Source organism: Dermacentor albipictus, chromosome 1 (assembly GCF_038994185.2).
Source record: "Dermacentor albipictus isolate Rhodes 1998 colony chromosome 1, USDA_Dalb.pri_finalv2, whole genome shotgun sequence".
In the NCBI taxonomy this organism is placed as follows: Eukaryota; Metazoa; Arthropoda; class Arachnida; order Ixodida; family Ixodidae; genus Dermacentor; species Dermacentor albipictus.
Window position 1 is genome coordinate 450,733,478 of NC_091821.1, and position 21,645 is coordinate 450,755,122.

Below are 21,645 nucleotides of genomic sequence, written 5' to 3' on the forward strand. Positions count from 1 at the left end.
ACCAATTCACAGAAGATATCAAATTAGGTATCAATTTTGTCCGCTTTCAATGATCTAATGGATACCGTTTACAGAGCCGAGATATCTGTTTTTCATGCCGAGCTATGAACTTGTAAACGTCGTGCTTCTATTTTTTTTCGAACTTTCACATTTTTGAAAATCTTTGTAAGAAAATTCAAAACGTAAAGGGAAATTCCGCGGCAAACAGTCACTAGCATATAATTTTCCCTTTCAAATGCAATAAATTTCGTTAAAATCGGTTCAGGGGTCATCTCATAAAAACGTTTTCGCGTTTTACATGTATTCGAATAGGCCGCGTCCGAGTTGGGCCCGAGCTAAAGCTTCTTCTTAAGGCCTCCTTTATACGTAAGACTTATGGCTAACGGCGAAAGTAGACGGGCTCGTAGAAAGGTTTCCTCCGGCGCGCCGATTCTTGTCGCGGACAATGAATCCTTGTGTCAGTGTTTTCCGGATGGCAGCCATCAACCGCAGTCACAGTGGGCTTAAGCTGCGGTTTGTCGCCCTGAATTTGGAGCAGTGTCTTCGGGCCTCACATGGAATTTTCCGACCCACTAATCTTTTATTCCGAGGCATTGAAAACATTTGTGTCGAGGTACATTGGGCATAGGTGTCACTACTTCGACAAAGCCTAAATGCGACGTCAGAATATGAAGGCGTTTTAGTATGCGGAAACAAAAAAAAAAGCCATATTGCACCCCACAGCATACGAGAAAAGGGGAGACCAGTACATATAGTTTAGTGGCACACAATAGTAACTCAGAACCAGAAAGTCATCATCATCTCATCCAAGGTTCTGATACAGTACAGCGCTAAGCGTAAGCCTTGGCACCGAAGGTGATAATAAGCGATGGGTGGAGCCCCTGCTGCTTAGGCGGCGCCAGCAGACAAATCGACGCGATGAATCTTGTAGTGTGGCTCGGTTGCCGCATGGCGAAGGCCAGGTAATCATGTCAGGCATACCAGTTCCAGTAGAGTTGGCGAGGAGGAGGTCGTAGTTGCCACAGAGGGGACCGCCCTGGCTCGGTTGGAGTCGCGACGCCGTAGAGCCCGATAGATTTCTCCGTGCCCTTTGCAGCGGCAGCGCCTTCCCAACCCTTCGGCTGGTTTTGCGCTGCTTCTGTTTTAATCACTCTTTCCTCTCTTCATTTTTCAGACTTTATGTCAGTATCCAGTTGACTGTAGTGTTCTTGATACTTTGTGTCTTCGCTCGTTCGTTCCATCCTAGAGTGTTCGGCGTCATTTACTTCATTAGGCCGTTCTTCATGTACTTCATAACCGCGTATCCCGTTATCTTTCTTTTCTCTTCTCTACCAATTCGCATCTCAAGCAACATTCGCGCACTTAAGCCATGACAGTCACACAGCAGTCTTGTCGTTCAAGGTAGGAATGAATAGCCATCGAAGGCTCGTTGCGAGATATCCAACAACTTGTTAACGATTACAAAATCGTATCTTGCCAATGTACTTGTCCCAATACCTCTGTAACTTGGCATTACCATATGTGCAAAGTCGCTTTTGCCGTAAACACTTAAGCAGCTTAATGGAGTCTGCTCGTTTCTTTTGCATATCGTAACACGCGTATTGTTAAACTGGTATGTAAGATGTCAGATATCTAAATGATGCATTCTTTTAAAAATAAGAATAAGTGAAAATTTAAACCGGACTGTATTAGTAGGCAATCCATTTAGCAGGACCGGCAAATGCAAGACTTGAGTCCTTCGGGATTCCTCCTTACGTGAGCGTAAGCTATTGATCGGAGGTATCGTTGACACGGAAATAGTATCGGCGGAAGGAAGACGCTCCTAGGGCGGCAGATATCCCTGGTCTACGAAATAGTGGAATCCGTTGAATACAAAACAGTGCCGCGCTACTATTCACACGTTAGGTTTTTTTTTTGCATCTCCCAGGCTTTATTTCTGGCTTGCAAATACACTTGTAGTACGCACTGAGCGCCAGAAATCTCTATCAGGAATTCTTCATGATGGTTCATTATTGCATTGTTCATTGCAGTGACACTTTTGCTTTGAATGCAGCATTTGAGAGGTTGGTTAGTTAGTAAAAACTAATCCTGGAATTTGGTGAAGTTAAAAAAAATAACCTGAGTTTTTCGCAGCAACATCAAAGAATAACACTACCCTCGTTCTGTCTGATAATTGGCACTTGCATATTTTTAAATTTTGACACAGGTTACCTGGGACACGTGGTATAACGGTTATGAACGTTTATTGTCTTGTTCCACATCATGCGCGATGCATACTCTCGTGTTCTTATCGCTTGAATCCTGTGTCACGTTATTCGCATTTTCTACAAATCCCTGACACCGAAGATAAGGCGTTGCGTTTGGCTCGAGTAGTTTTTCACTACAACTAAGGGTAGCAAACAGGGAATAAATCAAGGAAGGCCTGGCCGGAATAAACTCTTATTTTGCGTTTAGATGTCGAGAAAACTGGGCAAATGGTAAAGTGGGCGAAATAAGGGCTTGGCGCAAGTAAGAGACAAACTCGTATTTTCAGCAGTATGCCTGAGGCGCTTTACAATTATGGCACCACGCCAGCCATTCTCCCGTTAATGTTATTCAGTATTTATTTATGGCACCAAATTTAGCCCTGCTGGTATTAGCCAGCCGCGTTGACGGCCATGGCTGCGGCTGCGAAGCCTTCGTACGAAAAATTCGATGGCAAATCTTGTACATATAGAGGGGTGCCCCATGAAGTTCATGGTCAACCTGTTACCGTGCACGATAGCCTCACGGTAAATCACCGGGCGAGTTACGCGGAAGATGTGGCTCTATTTCGCATCCTGCGGCAAGTTGTCCTTTCATCAGCAATTATTTCCGTTTCCTTTTTACTTCTGCGTATCACATGTTATAAAAAGGAGATTATTTTTGACATCCTTTCCCTGACTTCGTTGTCTGTTTGCTTCACATGGTCATCTTTAATACCAGCCGGTTTTTCTTTCCAAAGCTCTTATACGCCCTCAGATCCAACTAAATCTTTTCTAGTCTGTAGTGAAAAAGAACTATCGCACAGTGACTTTTGGTTACCGAATGTGATAATAGTGAGAGGGCGCTCGTCTTTTGACTCACTGGGATCGCAAAATTAAAGACAGGATTCAAAGCAGAACAATGAAATTAAAAGCAGACGTCATCTCGTGAAATATTCTGAACAAATGGGCACAGTCAGTGAAAAGGCCCTCTTTACTTCTTGATATAATATGGTTGTGTAAGAACTCTTTAAAGCATGAAGCAACGTAGATGCGATTTTATGCGAAAACTGATTTGAGTCAGTGCGTGAGCCGTTCTCTATGTGAATCAAGGGCAGGTTACATTAGTTAGCCTGCGATTTAGAATATTTCATATAACAGTCTCGGAGGAGAATAGCAGTTTACGAAAGGTAGCGAGGCACTGGAAGGGGTAAGGGAATCCATCTACTTAGGGCAGGTAGTGACCACGGATCGGGATCATGAGACTGAAACAAGCAGAAGAATAATAATGAGCTGGGGTGCGTTTGGCAGGCATTCTCAAATCATGAACAGCAGGTTGCCACTATCCCTCAAGAGGAAAGTGTATAACAGCTGTATGTTACCAGTACTCACGTATGGGGCAGAAACCTGGAGGCTTACGAAAAGGGTTCTGCTGAAATTGAGGACGACGCAACGAGCGATGGAAAGAAGAATGATGGGTGTAACGTTAAGGAATAAGAAAAGAGGAGATTGGGTGAGGGAACAAACGCGGGTAAATGACATCTTAGTTGAAATCAAGAAAAAGAAATGGGAATGGGACGGACATGTAATGAGGAGGGAAGATAACAGATGGGCATTAAGGGTTACGGACTGGATTCCAAGGGAAAGGAAGCTTAGCAGGGGGCGGCAGAAAGTTAGGTGGGCGGATGACATTAAAACGTTTGCCGGGACAACAAGACCACAATTAGTACATGACCGGGGTAGTTGGAGAAGTAGGGGAGAGGCCATTGCCCTGCAGCGTGCGTAACTAGGCTGATGATGATGATGATGAAGATGATGTAGCTGTGCTGTTTGTTAGTGCACGGGCTCACTTCCGTTTGCCTTTTTGCTTCCCTACTACTGTTACACCAAACCTCCTCACCCTTGTGCGGTGATTCAGTAATGAATAGGCTTAAGGTTTAGCGCAACTACTGAGCATCTCTCGTGACACTAACGAGTGGGAATACCTCGCTGCAGACAGCAAGCCTCGCTCGAGCAGCGAAATTTAAAATGCTATTTTGCTGATTTCGTAAACTAGTGGCACACGGAAACTGTGATACCACTCAACTCTTTTCGCAGATCATAGGCTTGGCGTCTCTTCTGGCCAGAATACAAATGAGCCCCGATAGTACGCTATATCCGGACTGGGCGATTATGACCGAGATGGGTGTTTTCGGCGTCGTCGTGGTTCTCATAGGAGCCTTTGTCCTTCTCACTTTGGCCGAAAATAACTACGTGAGTATGCATAAAGTTGCTTGCATCCTCGCCTCTTTTGCTGCTTCCCTCAATAATCATGTTTACTTTTTATCATTTCGCCCAGTACATCCACTTTTCCAAAAGGAAACAAAATACCTGTGCAGAGCCAAATATTGTACAGGCAATACCATCTATGTTACGGTATAACATTCAGAGCCTTAGTCTGATAAACGTATAGTTTATGAATATTTTTGAAGTTCATTTTGCGTTTCTTTTTCTTATAGTTGTGATACTGTGAAAAGAGTATAAGGACTTCGTGTTAGGGTTGCGGTTACACTAATATCCGTTTATCAGCTGCTTTCGCTCCAGGCGAACTGCGACGACGTATTGGACCACGCAAGAGCCTAGTTTAAGATAATGCACATTTCTGGAAGCATCTGCGCCAAATTAATTTTTTCATATACGAGCGGAAGCTTCACACGTGAAGCTCGCACAAATAGCTGGTTTTTTATTCTTCAACTCGGATGCGGATGCGGATGCATCCTCGGATGCGGCGAGCCCAGAGTTACGTCATAGCTAAACATTGGTGTCGACAATTTAGTCTAGACAAATTTTTATATTCAAAAATCAATAGAGCCTAGGTGTTCTCTTCATTAAAATATCCAGAGTAATGTTTCGCATAACCTCCGCAGTGCAAAAATAAGCTGACCTTGAAAGTATTGTTTCTAAAGTTCTTCCAGTGAAAATACATGCGCTATTGAACTACCATACTTGCATCTTTCGTGTCTATTTTGACATGCTCTGGCTTAAATGATCGCGGGTTAACTCATTGAACTGGGGGACCCTCTTCTAAAGATCGTAGCAGAGTGATAAAGAGAAAGCAAACGCGTACGCAGCAGCCAAGTAAAATACGTCAGATACCGATTTTCTACGCCAGCAAGAGATTAACTTAATAGGTAAGAGACACAACAGCAAAATTGACAGCAGGCAGTAAGCAAGTGGAACGCGAGTGAGTTGTCTGTTCATAAAAATTGCCAAAAATACACCAAACAAGCGATTCTTGGACTGAGTATGATATGTCTCATTTATTGACGCTTCACCGTTCCTTGACATAATTGCGAGAAGTTCCGTGTTCATTCTGCACGCTTCTCACGTCAGCTCTCAGATACGAGGTGATCATTTTTAGGTCACCCACAATCTTTGAAAATGGACGGTGGGAGATAACGTAGTTCTTCTCCTTCAGTTAGATTATTTGATGAGGCGGACAATGCTGACAGGAGAAATCGAAGCACATATTCAAATGATTCGCAAAAACGTACAAATTTACTTCTTAATTACTTATTTACGCAACCACTCAAATTACTGAATTGCAGCTGGTGAGTTTGCAAGACGTATGCACTTATAATAAAGTCTCTGGCTGACCCATATTCGAGGTGTTATTTCACAAAGTGTGGGGTGAAATGCATGGGCGTTCCACATAGCTTTGTGCATCAATACATAAAAGACCCTTTTCTTAAAAAGTAGGTGAAACAACAGTGGATGTGAACGGCGAGTTTGATGGCGCGTGTCTCCGAATTCGTGCCGCTCTGGAAGTTCATTCCAAGTGGATACGCCTTGCGAACTCATCGGCTGCAACTCGTAAATTGCAATGTTCCGTACAGTAAGGAATTAAGAAGTTATTTACTAACCTTTTTAATTAGTTGGATGTGTGTTTCGATTCGTCGCGCAAGTAATGTACGCATTATCCGAATTATCCAGCTCAAGGACTAGAATTATGTGATCTGGAAGAGGCGATATTTTAAAATTCCGGGGAACCTAAAAATGATCATCCCGTATTTCTGATACCTTGGAGTCACCACATTTGGTTCCAAAGAAATGAGCCGAGTTGCTCACAAAGAGGCACCCATTGTTTAAAATTGTACGTGCCCCTCAACCGCGCATGCGCTGTAATTTGTTGACAGTGGGGCGACGCTATGGTTCGGTGTAGGCTGAATAATATAGAATGACTTGTATGTATGTATGTATGTATGTATGTATGTATGTATGTATGTATGTATGTATGTATGTATGTATGTATGTATGTATGTATGTATGTATGTATGTATGTATGTATGTATGTATGTATGTATGTATGTATGTATGTGTATGTATGTATGTATGTGTGTTGCTTATATTCCTTAAATGTATCAATATGTATGTACATATAATAACCTAGCGTACAAGACCTAATGTATTGAAGTACAGAAACGCTGATGGGCCACAGCTGAATTCTCGAAACGCCTAACCTTCTTATGTAGAACGAATAGAAGAAAACGCAACACGCCTCCCGTGAGAGTCCGACACAAACTCCACGGAATGCGTGCGATGCCCTATCAACTGATTTATGGCTGCGATTGTCCCTTTGCCGACTTTCTTAGCTATTTCTGTAATCTAACAATTAGTTTTAGCCAGCCCAACTTGCGACCACAACAGCGGGACTGGATAATTCATTTAACAGTGTGCATGGGTACTGTGCATAAGCAGGTCACGGGGCACAGAAAGATGCCATGAGGACAAGCCTGCATTCTGTACACTGGATGTTGCGTTTACATTGTAACGAAGTACCATGGACAGTCACAGATAAATCCATTACGGCCTTCATAACCACAAATATCGCGTAGCAGGTTGGCACATATAAATGTATAATTGAATACGCAGTTCTATTTCTCTGCGAGGGTAATGCCCGCCTCTTCGAGTAGAATAACTCGTGGCTCATGGAAGAGGACGTGCTATCTTCCACAGACCTTTAAAAATTACGAAAGTTCATCGCAGTAGCACTGCGTATATATATATATATTTATTTATTTATCTTTATATATACGCACGATGTTGCATTGAACACTTCCAACAATCTTTAAAAGTCGCCTGTGGAAGATTCTAGTGCGTGAACTTGTCTACTCGAAGCGGCGGACAATACTTGCACAAGCAAAGTGAGATGCAAAACCAACTAATTAATCAAAACACACTAATTAGGTGTTTAATTAAAACATAATGGTCCATATTGAAAGTTGCAAATTCTAACCGTGGAGTTCGCAAGGCGGATCCACTTGGAACGGATTTTCAAAATAACACCACTTTCGAGATTTCAATTCCCGAACACTACAGCGAAATGCATTGGCGTTCCATTTAATTTGTTAACAAAACGTCGTTTCATGCACTGAAGCACAGTACTTGCTTATCTTGAATTGAGTACGATATTCAAGATTTCTTAACCTAACCTTTGTAATCAATGAGCAGTACAATAAAATGTGATGCTTCCAAATTTGTCTGCTAAATTGCCCTCGAGGCACTACTAAAATCGTTTCTAGGAGCAGTTTAGACTTTACAAATCAAGTTCAAAGCCGTAATGTTTCCGTCTCTCGCCTAGGAGTTCCTCTGAAAAAAAGAAACACTACTTTCATTTCATATGGTTTATTTACCATAAAGACCCCATTAGAGGGTATTACATAAGGTGTTTTTCTTTTTGCATGTGTTTTGTATGCATTCTGTATATATAAGCGTTTTGTATGTGTGTGCGTGTGTTTGTGCATATGTGCGTGTGTGTTTGAACATCACAAAAAGTCTCAGGTTTAGCTGTCCAACCAAGGCAATAGCAGTATTTAGCAAATAGCGCGAATAACAGCGCTAAAGGCAAAGAAAACCCAAGTAGCCCAACTGCTAGCGTTCATTGAACTATACTATGTAGCTCTGCTGCAAATGCATCACAATAATCATTTACTTGCCTTCACGTCGCAGGACCTATACTTGGCAATGGAGCCGCAGTCAGGCTTTGGTCCCAAGGAACCGGCGGTTTACGAGCGCTACCTAACATTCCTAGCCCGTCGCAACGCACTGCCCCATAAAAAGTCGCGCCATCTTTCGCAACAGCCACAGACGGACACTGCCTTAACCATGGCATCATCCGGACGGCAGGGCGAGCAGTACGCAGTTGACATAGCTCCGTCACCTAGTCCTTGCGCTCCACCTGAAATCGAAATGCGTGGGAAAGATAGCGTCACTGTGTGGCCCTCTGCGCATGCGCTTGACGACCCAGCTACGCGTCCCAGTGCCACCGAAGACGAAGAACAGCATTCAGCCTTGCCAGAGGCATTCGCCACGTCCACGGGAGCAGATCCCAGCACGGCGGCAACGTTTCGTGACGAGAAAGACTCCGCATCTTCCAGTAATCAGGAGAAGCCCGTCAAACAACTAGATCGGTGAATGAAGTCAGATTGGGGCATTTGGCGCTGCAGTTTTCCTTAGACGGTTGCGTCTCTTTCTTTTGTAGCGTTCATTTCACACTTACATAAGGGTTAACCTCTGATCCGTACACTGGAAACGACATCGCGTAGCAATTGCTGAAGAAGCCGCCTTGTCCGGCAATCATTTTCGTTGCTCATCAAACCGTATAGCCCACAAGACAACTTACGCGATAAAACAAACAATAGATATAAATGGAACACTATGACAACGACTGCTCACAAACTAGAAAACGCAACGTAAATTCAACACAGAAAGGAAGAGAAACAGACTTGAACGAAGGGTGGAGCGACTTACGATACAAAAATACAAAACACGAAAAAGGATGGCAGGAAAAATATGAACATTATCAAAATAAATATTCTATAGACATGTTATGCTGTGATACGTTTAGCATTGGCTATTGCAGGGAGAATCAGTGAAAGGCCCGTGCTTCCTGTTTATCCTGCGCAAAATTCGAAACACGATATAAATGAGTTGTGCCGGTGGCGATATGATTGACATTGACACTGCTGCCTCCTAACAATTTTTTCAGAGCAATAGCAAAGCTTGAGGAGCAAAGCGGAGGAAGAAGGTGCGGCCGAAGCATGTGGCGGAAAACGAATGAATAGGTTAGGGCGAAAGTATGAGGAAAGCATAGTGCTTTGCGAGACGGACGCTGCGGTGAGGACCACTACGGCGTGCCGGATGTTTCCATTGTTCACCGATGGCACGAGGAGACCGCGTCTTCCGGTACCACGTAGGGAAACACGGCGTTGCTATGAATCGCGCCAACGCGCCATCCACGCGCTGCCTCTCGCGATCCCCCATTTGGCGAGGCGGTGGCGCCACACTCCGCTCCGCTTCCAATCTAACGCAACAGCCAGATTGCCGGCGAGCCAATAATTCGCAAAATGAAAACACGCTTAGAGCTGTGCACAAATTTCGCGCTAAGGAGTATCGCAATCATCAGTGAATTACTTTCCAAGCGAAGCTTGCATTGGCTGAGAGGTTTTGGGGCATTGTCGATATCAAGTTGTCGTCGGCAAGAGGGTATCTTGCGTGAGCCACGTTTTTCTTTGTTCAAAAGCGTTTTCTGCCTCACTTGGCCACTGGAACCACTTGGTTGAGAGCATTGTACGAGGATTTCACCCTAGCAGACATGTTTGGTACGAATTAGGTACATGTTTGGTACTCCGGAGGGGCCCGAGTCCCCTCCGGTGTTTCCGGGAGGACAGGAGGCAGAGCTCCCACCTCCAAGCGAAGCCGAAGCCCCCTCCCTCACCCCCCACAGACCTAAAGTGCCATTCGAAAAGCTGTCACCCATCATTTGAGGTTTCGTTTGACTTTCCTCGACCTTTTCACTTGAAATTTTAGTGAGGCAGCAATGATGCTCATTGCATCATCGCTGGCGTGGACGTGAACGGCTTTTAATTCATGCTTTGTCCTCATTTCTGCAAAAAAAAGAAAAGAAATTGTTGGGCTTCACGTGCCAAAACCACGATCTGATTACGAGGCATGCCGTAGTGGGGCACTCCGGATATTGGCACCACCTGGGTTTCATTAACGTGCACCTAAATCTAAGTACAGGGGTGTTTTCGCATTTCGCCCCCTTCGAAATGCGACAGCCGTGACGGGGATTCGATTCTGCGATCTCGTGCATAGCAGCCCAACACCATAGCCACTGAGCAACCACGGCCGGCCGCTTTATTTCTGCAAGTCCTGATAATAGGAAGGCACACGCATTGGAAGCGCTAGCGGCGACTGCCTCATCCGTACCTTCTCACTTCAACATTAATTTCATTTTCCACTGTAAACACCAGGCACATTATTATTGGATTATTGGTTACGTCAAATTCGTCGCAATAGTTCGCTCCATGGAGATTTGCCTCAAAATTCAAGGACGATAACACCGTCGCCGCGCGTCGTATGCTATATGTGCGAGTGAAAGCATGCAAGAGGCGCAAACAATCAAGCTGGCGCTCGCAATGAAAGAAAGCGGGGAGCACTGCCTTCCGTCGCGCAAAACGCCGTGGGTAGATGGGAGGTAGGGAGTTGGGGCGGCGAGGACGGAGACGAGGAAGCTGTATCCTACGTAGAAAGATTCGAGCACTTCCTAAGGGCCACCGAGTTGACCTCTTATTTATCTTGATTTTATGTTCTCATCCATCTTGAATTGATGGATGAGAGCAGCTTGCGCCCCTATTCCCTCCGTTCTCTCGCAATCTTGAGCTATGGTTCGCTTATGACAAACGATTCTTTCTTCTAGTGATTAAAATGGGTCTCGCATCTATCAGCGTAACGACAGTACCTTTTGGTCGCCAATGGTATCATGGACTGGCAATTTTTCAGTGTGAACTGGGCATTACACCATAGTCGTATCACCCGCCGTGGTTGCTCAGTGGCTAGGGTGTTAGGCTGCTGAGCACGAGGTCGCGGGATCGAATCCTGGCCACGGCGGCCGCATTTCGATGGGGGCGAAATGCGAAAACACCCGTGTACTTAGATTTGGGTGCACGTTAAAGAACCCCAGGTGGTCAAAATTTCCGGAGTCCCCCACTACGGCGTGCCTCATAATCAGAAAGTGGTTTTGGCACGTAAAACCCCATATATTATTATTATTATTATAGTCGTAACATCGCCGCATCATTGTCTTATCATCGTCCTTATACAAGATCACGTTATGCAAAATTGGATATCACCACAATTTGACACAGTGAAGCTATCGCTTCACTGCTACAAACACTTCCGAGAATTTCTGCAAAGCTTAATGCCATGCATGCTTTGGATGCCTCCCCGCGCTCTCGCGCCGTCGTCGTCAATAGTTAGGGTCGCCTTCACACTGCGCCTGCGTCTGCATTGGAGCTCGTTGCATTGCGAACAGGTGTATTGGCTCGACTATATACGATATCTCCTCACCCATCTGCACCAGATGTGATACCCACTTCAGCGTCGTTACGGGGCTAAATACGAACGTGCATGTACTGCGTTGCGCACCATTTGCATGCGTCATGGGAACTGTGAGAACCAGGGATCTATGTCTTTTGAGACACTATGAGACACTCTAAGACCGGCGTGCTTTCTCGGGTACCTTCCTCGTGGGGGACAGCGCTTTGGGACGATGTGTGTCATGAGACGGTATACTTTCATGATGGGGCCAAGTCGCAACAAAAGCGGTTGTACCCTTTCTTCGCTGTTGATAGCGGCAACCGTCATCGCCTGTCCTCTGTCGTCGCACTCGCTCGCGCCAGACCCAATTTCTCTCTCTACACAAACGCGTGATACCGTCTGCTAATGCTTTGCTGAACTATAAACAAATCGGGATGGCAAGCTGAGTGCAAAAGGCTCTGCATAGCATCAATTGCCACGGTGCGTGGGATCTCCATTTTTTTTTCGTTTTATATTCACAGCTTTTGCTTGTATTTTTCTTTCGTCGATTCCACTCTCTTTATTTTAACGTTCCCTTTCGTAAATTTGTTGTGTGTGCCTTTGTATTCTTGCTTTACCCCCGCTATTCCTGCTTTGGTGCCTGGAAAGAGAACGGATCGATTGGCGTATAACGGTGAATTTGGCACGGTCACGCGCCGCAGGCCCCATCTGTCGGTCATCAGCGGAAGGAAGGCGTACGATAGGTCCAGCGGACACCAACGTGGGCGTGCAGAGCCACGTGGTCATTATTTTCTATTTGCATTCAATTCGAACCTTTCCATTTTCGCAACTTAATTTGCAGTTTACTACTGAAATCGCGAGGCCTTATTCTGGCCAAGTTCTAAACAACACCAGACTGGCTACGGGGCGGCAATTCAGGGCATAGCATCGTGAGGAATCTCGTTAACTATTTTGCGAGACAAAGGCGTTTAAACGGGTGATATCCTGGAGACCCGTGTTTATTCTTTTATTATATTTGCGGCTTCAAATTAATCAAAAATTCACCTACAGCGCATGTCGCATATTGATGTTTTTTTTTCGTGCGGCGCCGCGCGCAGGTGAGGTTTCTGGCAGTTTTCTTCGCTTCCTATCCTCGCAAGTTGCTGGTCCATTATGTTCGTTGCGACCAAATGCCAGTTGCAGATCTGTCGGCGATGAAATAGCTATCGCAGGTGACCTCAACACAAGGACAAAAAAAAACTGTCAAGAAGAACACCGTTGCCGCGCCAGCAGAGGATTGAAAGACGTTTTACCGATAGGAAACCCGAAAGTGGCATTTTCTTTTGTTTTACAGAGTTAGATTTCTTTGGCTGTCTCTGTTTTCGCAGTCGTAGTGTCTGGCCTACCTGAAATATATTCTCCCCCATTGAGCCCGCGTAGCCGTCCCACTGTCGCCATCCTGTGTCCTTCATGCTGCCGTCATCACACGCTCGCCACAGCGCACACATTTTTTTTTCACAGCTTCGCAACGAGGAAACACCTCCACCATGTGTCACGCTATAGTGGTGTTTGGGGGCACAATGCTGACAAAGCTGTGACTTCATAACCTAAGTCTTTACGGTGCGAGCTTTTATCTAGGATGGTGAGCAACACTTAAATTCCGATAGTGTCGAGCACAATTCTCGGTCGTCGAGAACCTATAGTTATACGTGGTTTTCAGAAGGACAACACTATCGGCTTTATGCATGTATCTGGTTAGGGAAGTGTCAGACAAGACACTCACGTATCATATCAGTGACAACATTAGAGAAAATTCGGACACGGTCAGTTCGTCTCGCGCTGAACAGTAACATTATAGAAGTGATAACCCGACTAAGAACAGTAACCACAAGGAATCAGAGCGAAACGAACGCAGGCAGACAGACAGATGCACTATTTGCAAAGTATTAGACATACGCAGCGCTTCTTTGAATTACCAGTTATTTTTCTGTAGGAAAGAAGCTTCCTAAATTTCGGAATCGTAACACTTCTATAGGTATGCACATGCCGATTTCGCCATGAGACAGTACAGAGCAACAGTGCGCATAATAAACAAGTGAAATCGCACAAGTCAACAGGAGAGAGTGCGTTGCTCCGTCTGCTGCTTCGACTGCTGCTCCTCCGTGCAACTTACATAAGGTTACCTCCTACGCGACTCGGACGTTACCGCTGAGAGTCACATATAAACTGCGTAACGGGCTCCTAGTCGGCGGGTTGACCGCACCGACCCTTTCTAGCCACCATAATTGAGAAAAATTGCAGTCCTAATTCTTACATTGCATTGTTCCAGCCTGCACGCTACTGATTCCGTTCCTTGGCTACTGCAGTCGTTGAGTGCACCAAGCCAATTTTAACAATGCTAAACAAAACTTCTAAACAACATTTCAATATTAAATTCACACCTGAACATGATAACGATGTACTTCCGTAATGTTTCAGTTGATATTTTTCTTCATATGCTCAAAAGACACTTAAGCACGCCCACCGAGTTTAGTTGGTTTCCTGTGCTTGCCACAAATTACAAAAACACTTGAAATAGTCGTCGCGATATAAAGTTGTACAAGATCCGCTATTTGCCTGATACTTTCAGCACTACCATATTTTCCGTTCACTTGTAGTCGAGTGCTATCACTTGTTATGCCAACGCCTTTTTATTACACTTGCGTGCTGTCGCTTCTTCTTTTTTTCGACGCAAAACGCGATTACAGTTGATTACAGGGTGGGCAAGAGGCAGGCTGGAGACAAGTCAGGGGGTCAATATGGCATAGGATCTAGTAATAGCAGGGGAGATTTTTTAGTAGAGTTTGCAAAACAGAATAACATGCGGATAATGATTACCTTTTTTCGCAAGCGGGATAGCCGAAAGTCGACGTGGAGGAGCCCGAATGGCGAGACTAGAAATGAAATATACCTTATACTCTGTGCTAACCCTGGCATCATACAAGATGTGGACAGGCTCGGCAAGGTGCGCTGCAGTGACCATACGATGGTAAGAATTCGAATTAGCCTAGACTTGAGGAGGGAACGAAAGAAACTGGTACATAAGAAGCCGATCAATGAGTTAGCGGTAAGAGGGAAAATGGATAAATTCCGAATCTAGCTACAGAACAGGTATTCGGCTTTAACTCAGGAAGAGGATCTTAGTGTTGAAGCAATAAACAACAATCTTATGGGCATCATTATGGAGTGTGCAATAGAATTCGGTGGCAACTCTGTTAGACAGGATACAATTAAGCTATCGCAGCAGGTGAAAGATCTGATCAAGAAACGCCAATGCATAAAAGCCTCTAACCCTACAGCTAGAATAGAACTGGCAGAACTTTCCAAGTCAATCAACAAGAGTAAGACAGCTGGCATAAGGAAGTACAATATGGATATAATTGAACATGCTCTCAAGAACAGCGGGAGCCTAAAAGAAGCGAAGAAACTAGGAATAGGCGGGAATAAGATGTATGCATTAGGAAGCAAAGCCGGCATGATCATTACTAATATGGATAAGATAGTTCAAGTGGTTGAGGAGCTCTATATATAGTTCAATACAGTACCAGTGGCACCCACGACGATAGAGGGAGAGAGGATAGTCTAGTGGAATTTCAAATTCCATAAGTAACGATGGAAGAAGTAAAGAAAGCCTTCGGAGCTATGCAAAGGGAGAAGGCAGCTGGGGAGAATCAGGTAACGGCATAATTGCTGAAGGATGGTGGGCAGATTGTTCTAGAAAAACTGGCCACCCTCTTACGCAGTGCCTCATGACCTCGAACGCACTCTTGGAAGAACGCTAACATATTCCTAATCCATAAGAAAGGGGGCGCCAAAGACTTGAAAAATTATAGACCGATCAGCTTACTGTGCGTTGTCTGCAAAGTATTTACTAAGGTAATCGCAAATAGAATCAGGAACACCTTAGACTTCTGTCAACCAAAGTACCAAGCAGGATTGCGTAAAAACTACTCAACAATAGACCATATTCACACTATCAATCAGGTGATACGGAAATGTGCGGAATATAACCAACCCTTATATAGCGACGCTTTCATTGATTACGAGAAAGCGTTTGATTAAGTCGAAAGCTCAGCAGTCATGGACGCATTACGGAATCAGGGTGTAGAAGAGCCGTATTTAAAAATACTGAAATATATCTATAGCGGCTCCACAGCCACCGTAGTCCTCCATAAAGAAAGCAACGAAATCCCAATAAACAGAGGCGTCAGGTAGCGAGGTACGATTTGTCCAATGCTATTCACAGCGTGTTTACAGGAGGTATTCAGAGACATGGATTGGGAAGAATTGGGGATAAAAGTTAATGGAGAATATCTTGAGTTGGACACTTTCGTTGTTTGTCGTTTATTTACTAGGTCAGTGGTTTATTTAGTGGTCAGTGAAACCAGCCTTGTTATGGTTTCATTAATTACTTCTATGTCACCTTCATGTCTCTGTTATAAGGTTGCCTATTTGTTTGCAAGTACCAGCCTGATGATCTCTTCTTCAGGTTTTCGACTAATATTCCCCAATGTTTGTGTAAGACTTCGTGTCATTATGTCCTTCAATCCACGTATTATATTGATTTTATAAAATAAAATTGCATGAACTTGATTTATTGTGCGAAAATAAATTATTCTTCATAAGTGCAGCACTATTTCTATTATGCAATAATTTTGCACTCCACCCAAGGCAATTAAAGTAGTATTGATTAAAGCAACAAGTAATCACTCATTCTAACAATGGCATTGTGGTTGTTTTCCCCATGATACGTCGAGTACCAATGTTCGTGAACTATATATTTAGCGCAGTTAATTGTGGAGGTATCTGAAGGGTGGTCGCTGGTACAGGTTTCATTCCCAAAATTCTTTATGTGCGGGAAAACAGATTAGGACAAATGGGTAGGATCACTATTAACGGCATTGGACAGTCTTGATAACAGTAACTGCATATTACAAGAAAAAGACGTGTTGCTGTCGCATTAATTGCTTCTCCTTAACTGTGACGCTGTGATCTTTTTGAGCACATTGATAATAGAGTCATTGATTCACATCTAGCCCGTATTGTTACGATGTGGCCTTATGTGAAATCAATAAACGCTGTCAACTCAGACGAATAACTTGCAGCCACAAGCGCGCCCTCTCCCATTCAAGCATGTTTTCTATTTCGTTTTCCGTTGTTTTTCTTTTTCACCTAACGGTATACAGCTCTCCTGCGTGGGAAAATGCAGCGTACGTTAGGAAGCCGACACAATGTAAACTGACGCGCAGCGCCGAAATATTTCTGTACTCGATAAATTGCTGCAGGTGTTTACAAATTCATTCGAATTGCCTTCACCCGCCTCTCCTGAAAGAAATGCCAATAAATAAAACTACACGACAAGGGATCACGCAATACACAGGGGATCGTAGCATTGGTATCTCATCATTAAATATGCGGAAGTTTTTTAGATTCACTTTCAAAAACTGCACAGGGGTTTATGAGGGACGCCGTAGAGGAGGAGTCCAGATTAATTTTGACTAAAGCAAATTATACCTAAATATCACATATATAAAGCCAACTAACAAAGACACAAGGGACGGTATACAGGAAATTATCTGCAGTTCCTAATTGAATTAAACAACTGATAAATAAATGGAAATAAAAGTGTTTAAATAAACAACTCGCCGCAGGTCGGTTGCCTACACGCGTTCCCGCATTGCGCATGCGACTCTTATATCAACTGAGCTAACGCAGCTCTGTTTCCCATCAACTTTCCGGGGTACTCATGTTTCCCTACTAGCATTAAGCTAGGGAAGGGAGTATAGCCAGCGCCACCAGTCACGGCCTTGGCGGCAAATGCGGAACACCCTTTCTACCGAAGGTGCCACGTGTAGGTGAACTTTATTTGGCTGACGGAAACTGGCCGATAAACCCCCACATGCTCTCTGAAGGCAGCAAAGCTGCCAGATTCGATAAATTCGCTATGTAATGATCGGAAAGACAGAAAACAGAGGGGTCAAATTTTTATTGCCCATGTTCTGAGAAGCCAAAAAGTAATCGCACCCAGGGACAGCATAGGAGTTCTTAATTGAATGAAGAAAGTTATAAATCAATGGAAAATTAAATCGGCTGAAAAGCCAACAGGCCGCAGGAGGGATACGAACCCGCGTTTTCGCAATACGCGTGCTATGCTCTTGCGAACTGAGCTACCGCGGCGCCATTTCCCCTTCCGCTTTTTGGGTCATTTATGTTGACCTACTAGAATTAAGCTAGGGAGTGTTAGCGGGCGTTACCGCAATGGCCTCGGTGGCGGATGCGGAGCGGTTTCCTTTCTTCTCTCCTATATATATATATATATATATATATATATATATATATATATATATATATATATATATATATATATATATATATATATAAACCAACGATGAAAGGCGCATTGTCTAGTGCGTAAGTGCTGAAGAGGAATGGGGTGCTGGTTTAACGTGCAGGGGCGCATAAAAGCGTGCGACGGCAGATGTGCATTCGAGCTCAGCCGCTGGCATGGCCGACACTAATCCAAAAGACGACGAGGCAGAGCAAACAAGACTGCTCGAGAGAAATCGTGCTCCGTTTTTATTATCTTATACACCGAGTCATCTATTTTATTGCAATCAGAATCTAAGAAAGAAACTGCCTAGCAGTTGTGACGATGCCCTATTTGCTATTCACCCTTTCAGCACGTCAGACTTTAGGTGGTCGAGTAGCCGTCACATTTCTATCCCTAAATAATGAAAGTTTGCCAGTTAACATTTCACTTTCTGGTTCTAACGCCATCATTAGAATGATAGTGTTGGAGGAGGACGCCGGGTAAGAGGCAAACTAAATTGATAAATCAGAAAACACTACGGAATAAATGATGATGGTACATCTACAATCGAGTCGTGCGCCCCCGAGCGCTGGGCTCAGACAGCTGCTACTTAGTTGTGGGAAGAAGACGTAGAAGAAGAACTGAACCCCTGGTGATGAACCGGTGTCCCCCGTGGTGGAAAACGACCGCGCTAGAACTCGGGCTGCCACAGACCTTGACAGCTCGCGCGATCCTGCGTAGTCGTCGACGCCGAAGTCTCACTGGTCGTGCGGCTCTGTGAGTCCAACAAAATATCTGCGAACCAACCGCTCATTCATTGCTCGCGGCCATGCAAGTGGAGAGGCAGCATTTCCGCGACCAGTCCGACTGCCTGCTCTGCTGTATCAACTTCTGCATTGGGCTCGGCAACCTGGCCTACTTTCCCTACCTCATCTACGACAACGGAGGACGTACGTTGCACTTCACATTAAAGGGACGCTAAACGGTAGCACTAAGCTTTACTTATTGCTACTTTACTTTACTTATTGGTTTGGTTGTTTCGGTTTAATATTGTTTCAATTTGACGCCTAAATGGATTTACCTGTTAGACTTCACGGATTCGTAAGCACCCTTTTTTCTCATGGAGTCGTTGTGGCTCACTAAATTGATATAGCTAACTAAGTTCAACAGTCTCTATGTTCGGATGCAGTCTAGCCCATTATTGGCAAGAAAAATTGTTAGACCGGAGCAACCGCCGTCAAGCCTCATGGTATTTAATCCTTGTCTGGCTCATTTACCGTTTTCTCAAGGTAAAAGTTGCTTTTTGACATCGTAGACTTCTGTGATTGGCGCAGTGTGATTTCATACCCGTTCCTTGGACACAACAATACTTTGGTTATAGGTATCTAAGTATATAGTCTCGAAGGAGCCGCGCAGGACAACCAGAACGGAAAGCAGGAAACACAAAGAACAGTGCTTTCCTACTTGTGAAGTACTTTCCTCCTTCCCTGCACTGTCCCTTCAAGATGTTCAAGCAGTACCAACATTTCGAAATGTCGATTCTTCTAAAGCACATAACAATCCACACAGAATGCTGTCGTACTTGGTGAAACTAAGGGACTTTTAGTGAAGCTAAAAACAGTGTGGTTTTCTGGCCTTTCAGAAAACCTGCTATAGATTGATCTTGGTGTTGGTTGCTGCGTACGTTTTTAAAGCGAAAGCTTTACTGGCTGCGAACTTGCGATTTCGCCGTGGCGGTGCCCCGAGGAGGCACATGACGTCACAAAGCGCGTTTCGCCACGGATATTACTCTCTCTCTCTCTCTCTCGCTCCCTTGTCCCTACTGCGCATGCGCCAGGAGTAGCACTGCGCCAAAGGTGTTCCGCCGCGTCGCAGAGCCGCCCCTCTCGGTCGCCGCTGTTTGGTATGACGTCACATCGCGTTCGTCGTCGTTGCGCTCGCCTCCGCTAGCTTCGCCAGCTGCGCTGCATGCCTGTTAACGTCTCGGAGGATTTAAAGGGAGAGCTCGCGTGCGCCGCAACCACAGTTGAGGTGGCAATATGAATGACCACAATTCTAAAAAGAAGAGGAGGCCTCGAACCGACATCGGAACCACATGGAGAGGAAACGAATCGCCCAGGAAAGAGAAGAACATAGCGCCGAACGACTGGCTGAGCGCCGCAACACAGCTAGATAACCAGACTAACCTGGACTTGCAATCAACATTAACCAAGGCTAACCATACAACGTCTTAGCTTTCGCTAGGTATATCTTGGCGTAGCCGAGCTATGCCACTGCCAGTTTTTTTCATAATAATTTTATTGGCCATCAAATACAGTGCACGTTCACCACCACGCTAAGTACGCAGTGCTTTTGGGTGGGAAGGTAGATCAGCGAAGGAGGGCGGCTAACCCTACAGGAGTGTCTAAGTAAAAACAAAACAATATTGTAAGAATATCAGTTCGAAAAGCAATACTACTCTGACTTTTACGTCACTGAATGAAGCACAAAAGTTTACCCGCCGTGGTTGCTCAGTGGCTATGGTGTTATGCTGCTGAGCATGCGTGGTCGCGCGATCGAATCCCGGGCACGGCGGCCGCATTTCGGTGGGGGCCAAATGCGAAAATACCCGGGTACTTAGATTTAGGTGCACGTTAAAGAACCTCAGGTGGTCGAAATTTCCGGAGTCCACCTCTACGGCGTGCCTCATAATCAGACTGTCGTTTTCGCACGTAAAACCCCATAATTTACAGTTTACGAATTACAAAAGTTTGGAGGGCGCTTAAGCTTCGCCCTTAAGAGTTGAGCACGATAGCACTCAAAGATCCCTGACTGCTTCCCACACTTCCCGGCAACTGCAGATTAAGTAACCTGAATGTTTACCAGGAAATACTGGCGTCGAACGCTGTGCTTCAAGGCGAGCGTTCTTGTAAAAACGCTGCCTTTTGCGTTAGCCATGCAAGAAAAATTAGGTCATTTTGAGGTATCCGTTATTGCTCCGCACATTTAATATTCAAGTCTGAGAAAATGTGCCAAAAGAGGCAAGCGGAAGGGGCATTTCTTAGTAGGCTGCCAGTCTCAACATCCTGAGGAATAACTCTGCCAAGAATGTAACGCGAGGTATCAGGAACTTTCGTGATAGAATGGTGTGCCAATGTAACCCGCATATATCGCATGTCGCATAGCATGCAGTGGCAAATACATATACCTAAATATATTGTAAGGAAGATGACGAACGTGCGCGCAGCAGAAGCTCGAGCTCGGGGACTGTGCTCGGTGCATCGTAGAACCGGCGGTCACCGCGAACCCGAATAAACCTCCTTTATAAGTGGTGGAGCCGTGCGGGGTAACGTTCCACTCTACGATCCTGGAACTCCGTTCTCGGACGCTACCCTCTGCCATGCCGGACGCCGACCAGCAGACTCTTCCATCGCCACCCGTCCCTTGCGCTGGCACCGTTCACCAGCGGGAGCCTCCCATCTTCAGCGGAACCGACGCCAACGACGTTGAAGAGTGGCTGTCGTCCTACGGACGGGTGAGCGTCCACAACAAATGGAATGACTCGGACAAGCTGGCTTACGTCTCATTCTACCTCGCGGGCGTGGCCAGTCTCTGGTTCAGAAATCACGAAAGGGATATCCGAACGTGGTCGGCGCTCAAGACGTCCATTACAGAAGTATTTGACCGACCCGCCGTCAGGAAACTCCGAGCAGCGTTCGCGTACACGCGCACATGACACAGGTGAGACATTCAGCA

At 45.1% G+C, this 21,645-nt stretch overlaps 2 protein-coding genes across 5 annotated transcripts in view; both read left to right on the top strand.

Moving 5' to 3' along the window:
- Window positions 1-8,716, top strand: part of LOC139046740 (sodium-dependent noradrenaline transporter-like) — a 125,428-nt gene extending 116,712 nt beyond the window's left edge. Inside the window, exons 14-15 of the mRNA XM_070532350.1 lie at window positions 4,320-4,475; window positions 8,211-8,716. Of these exons, the coding sequence (XP_070388451.1) occupies window positions 4,320-4,475; window positions 8,211-8,675 (621 nt within the window). The 3' untranslated portion in view covers window positions 8,676-8,716. The remainder of the gene's footprint in view (window positions 1-4,319; window positions 4,476-8,210) is intronic.
- Window positions 8,717-18,551: 9,835 nt separating this feature from the next.
- The window catches only part of LOC139059306 (sodium-dependent noradrenaline transporter-like), a 117,413-nt gene continuing 114,319 nt past the window's right edge, over window positions 18,552-21,645 (top strand). For all 4 annotated transcript variants that reach the window (XM_070537516.1, XM_070537519.1, XM_070537517.1 and 1 more), the window contains exon 1: window positions 18,552-18,860. In XM_070537516.1, the coding sequence (XP_070393617.1) occupies window positions 18,740-18,860 (121 nt within the window). In that variant the 5' untranslated portion in view covers window positions 18,552-18,739. The remainder of the gene's footprint in view (window positions 18,861-21,645) is intronic.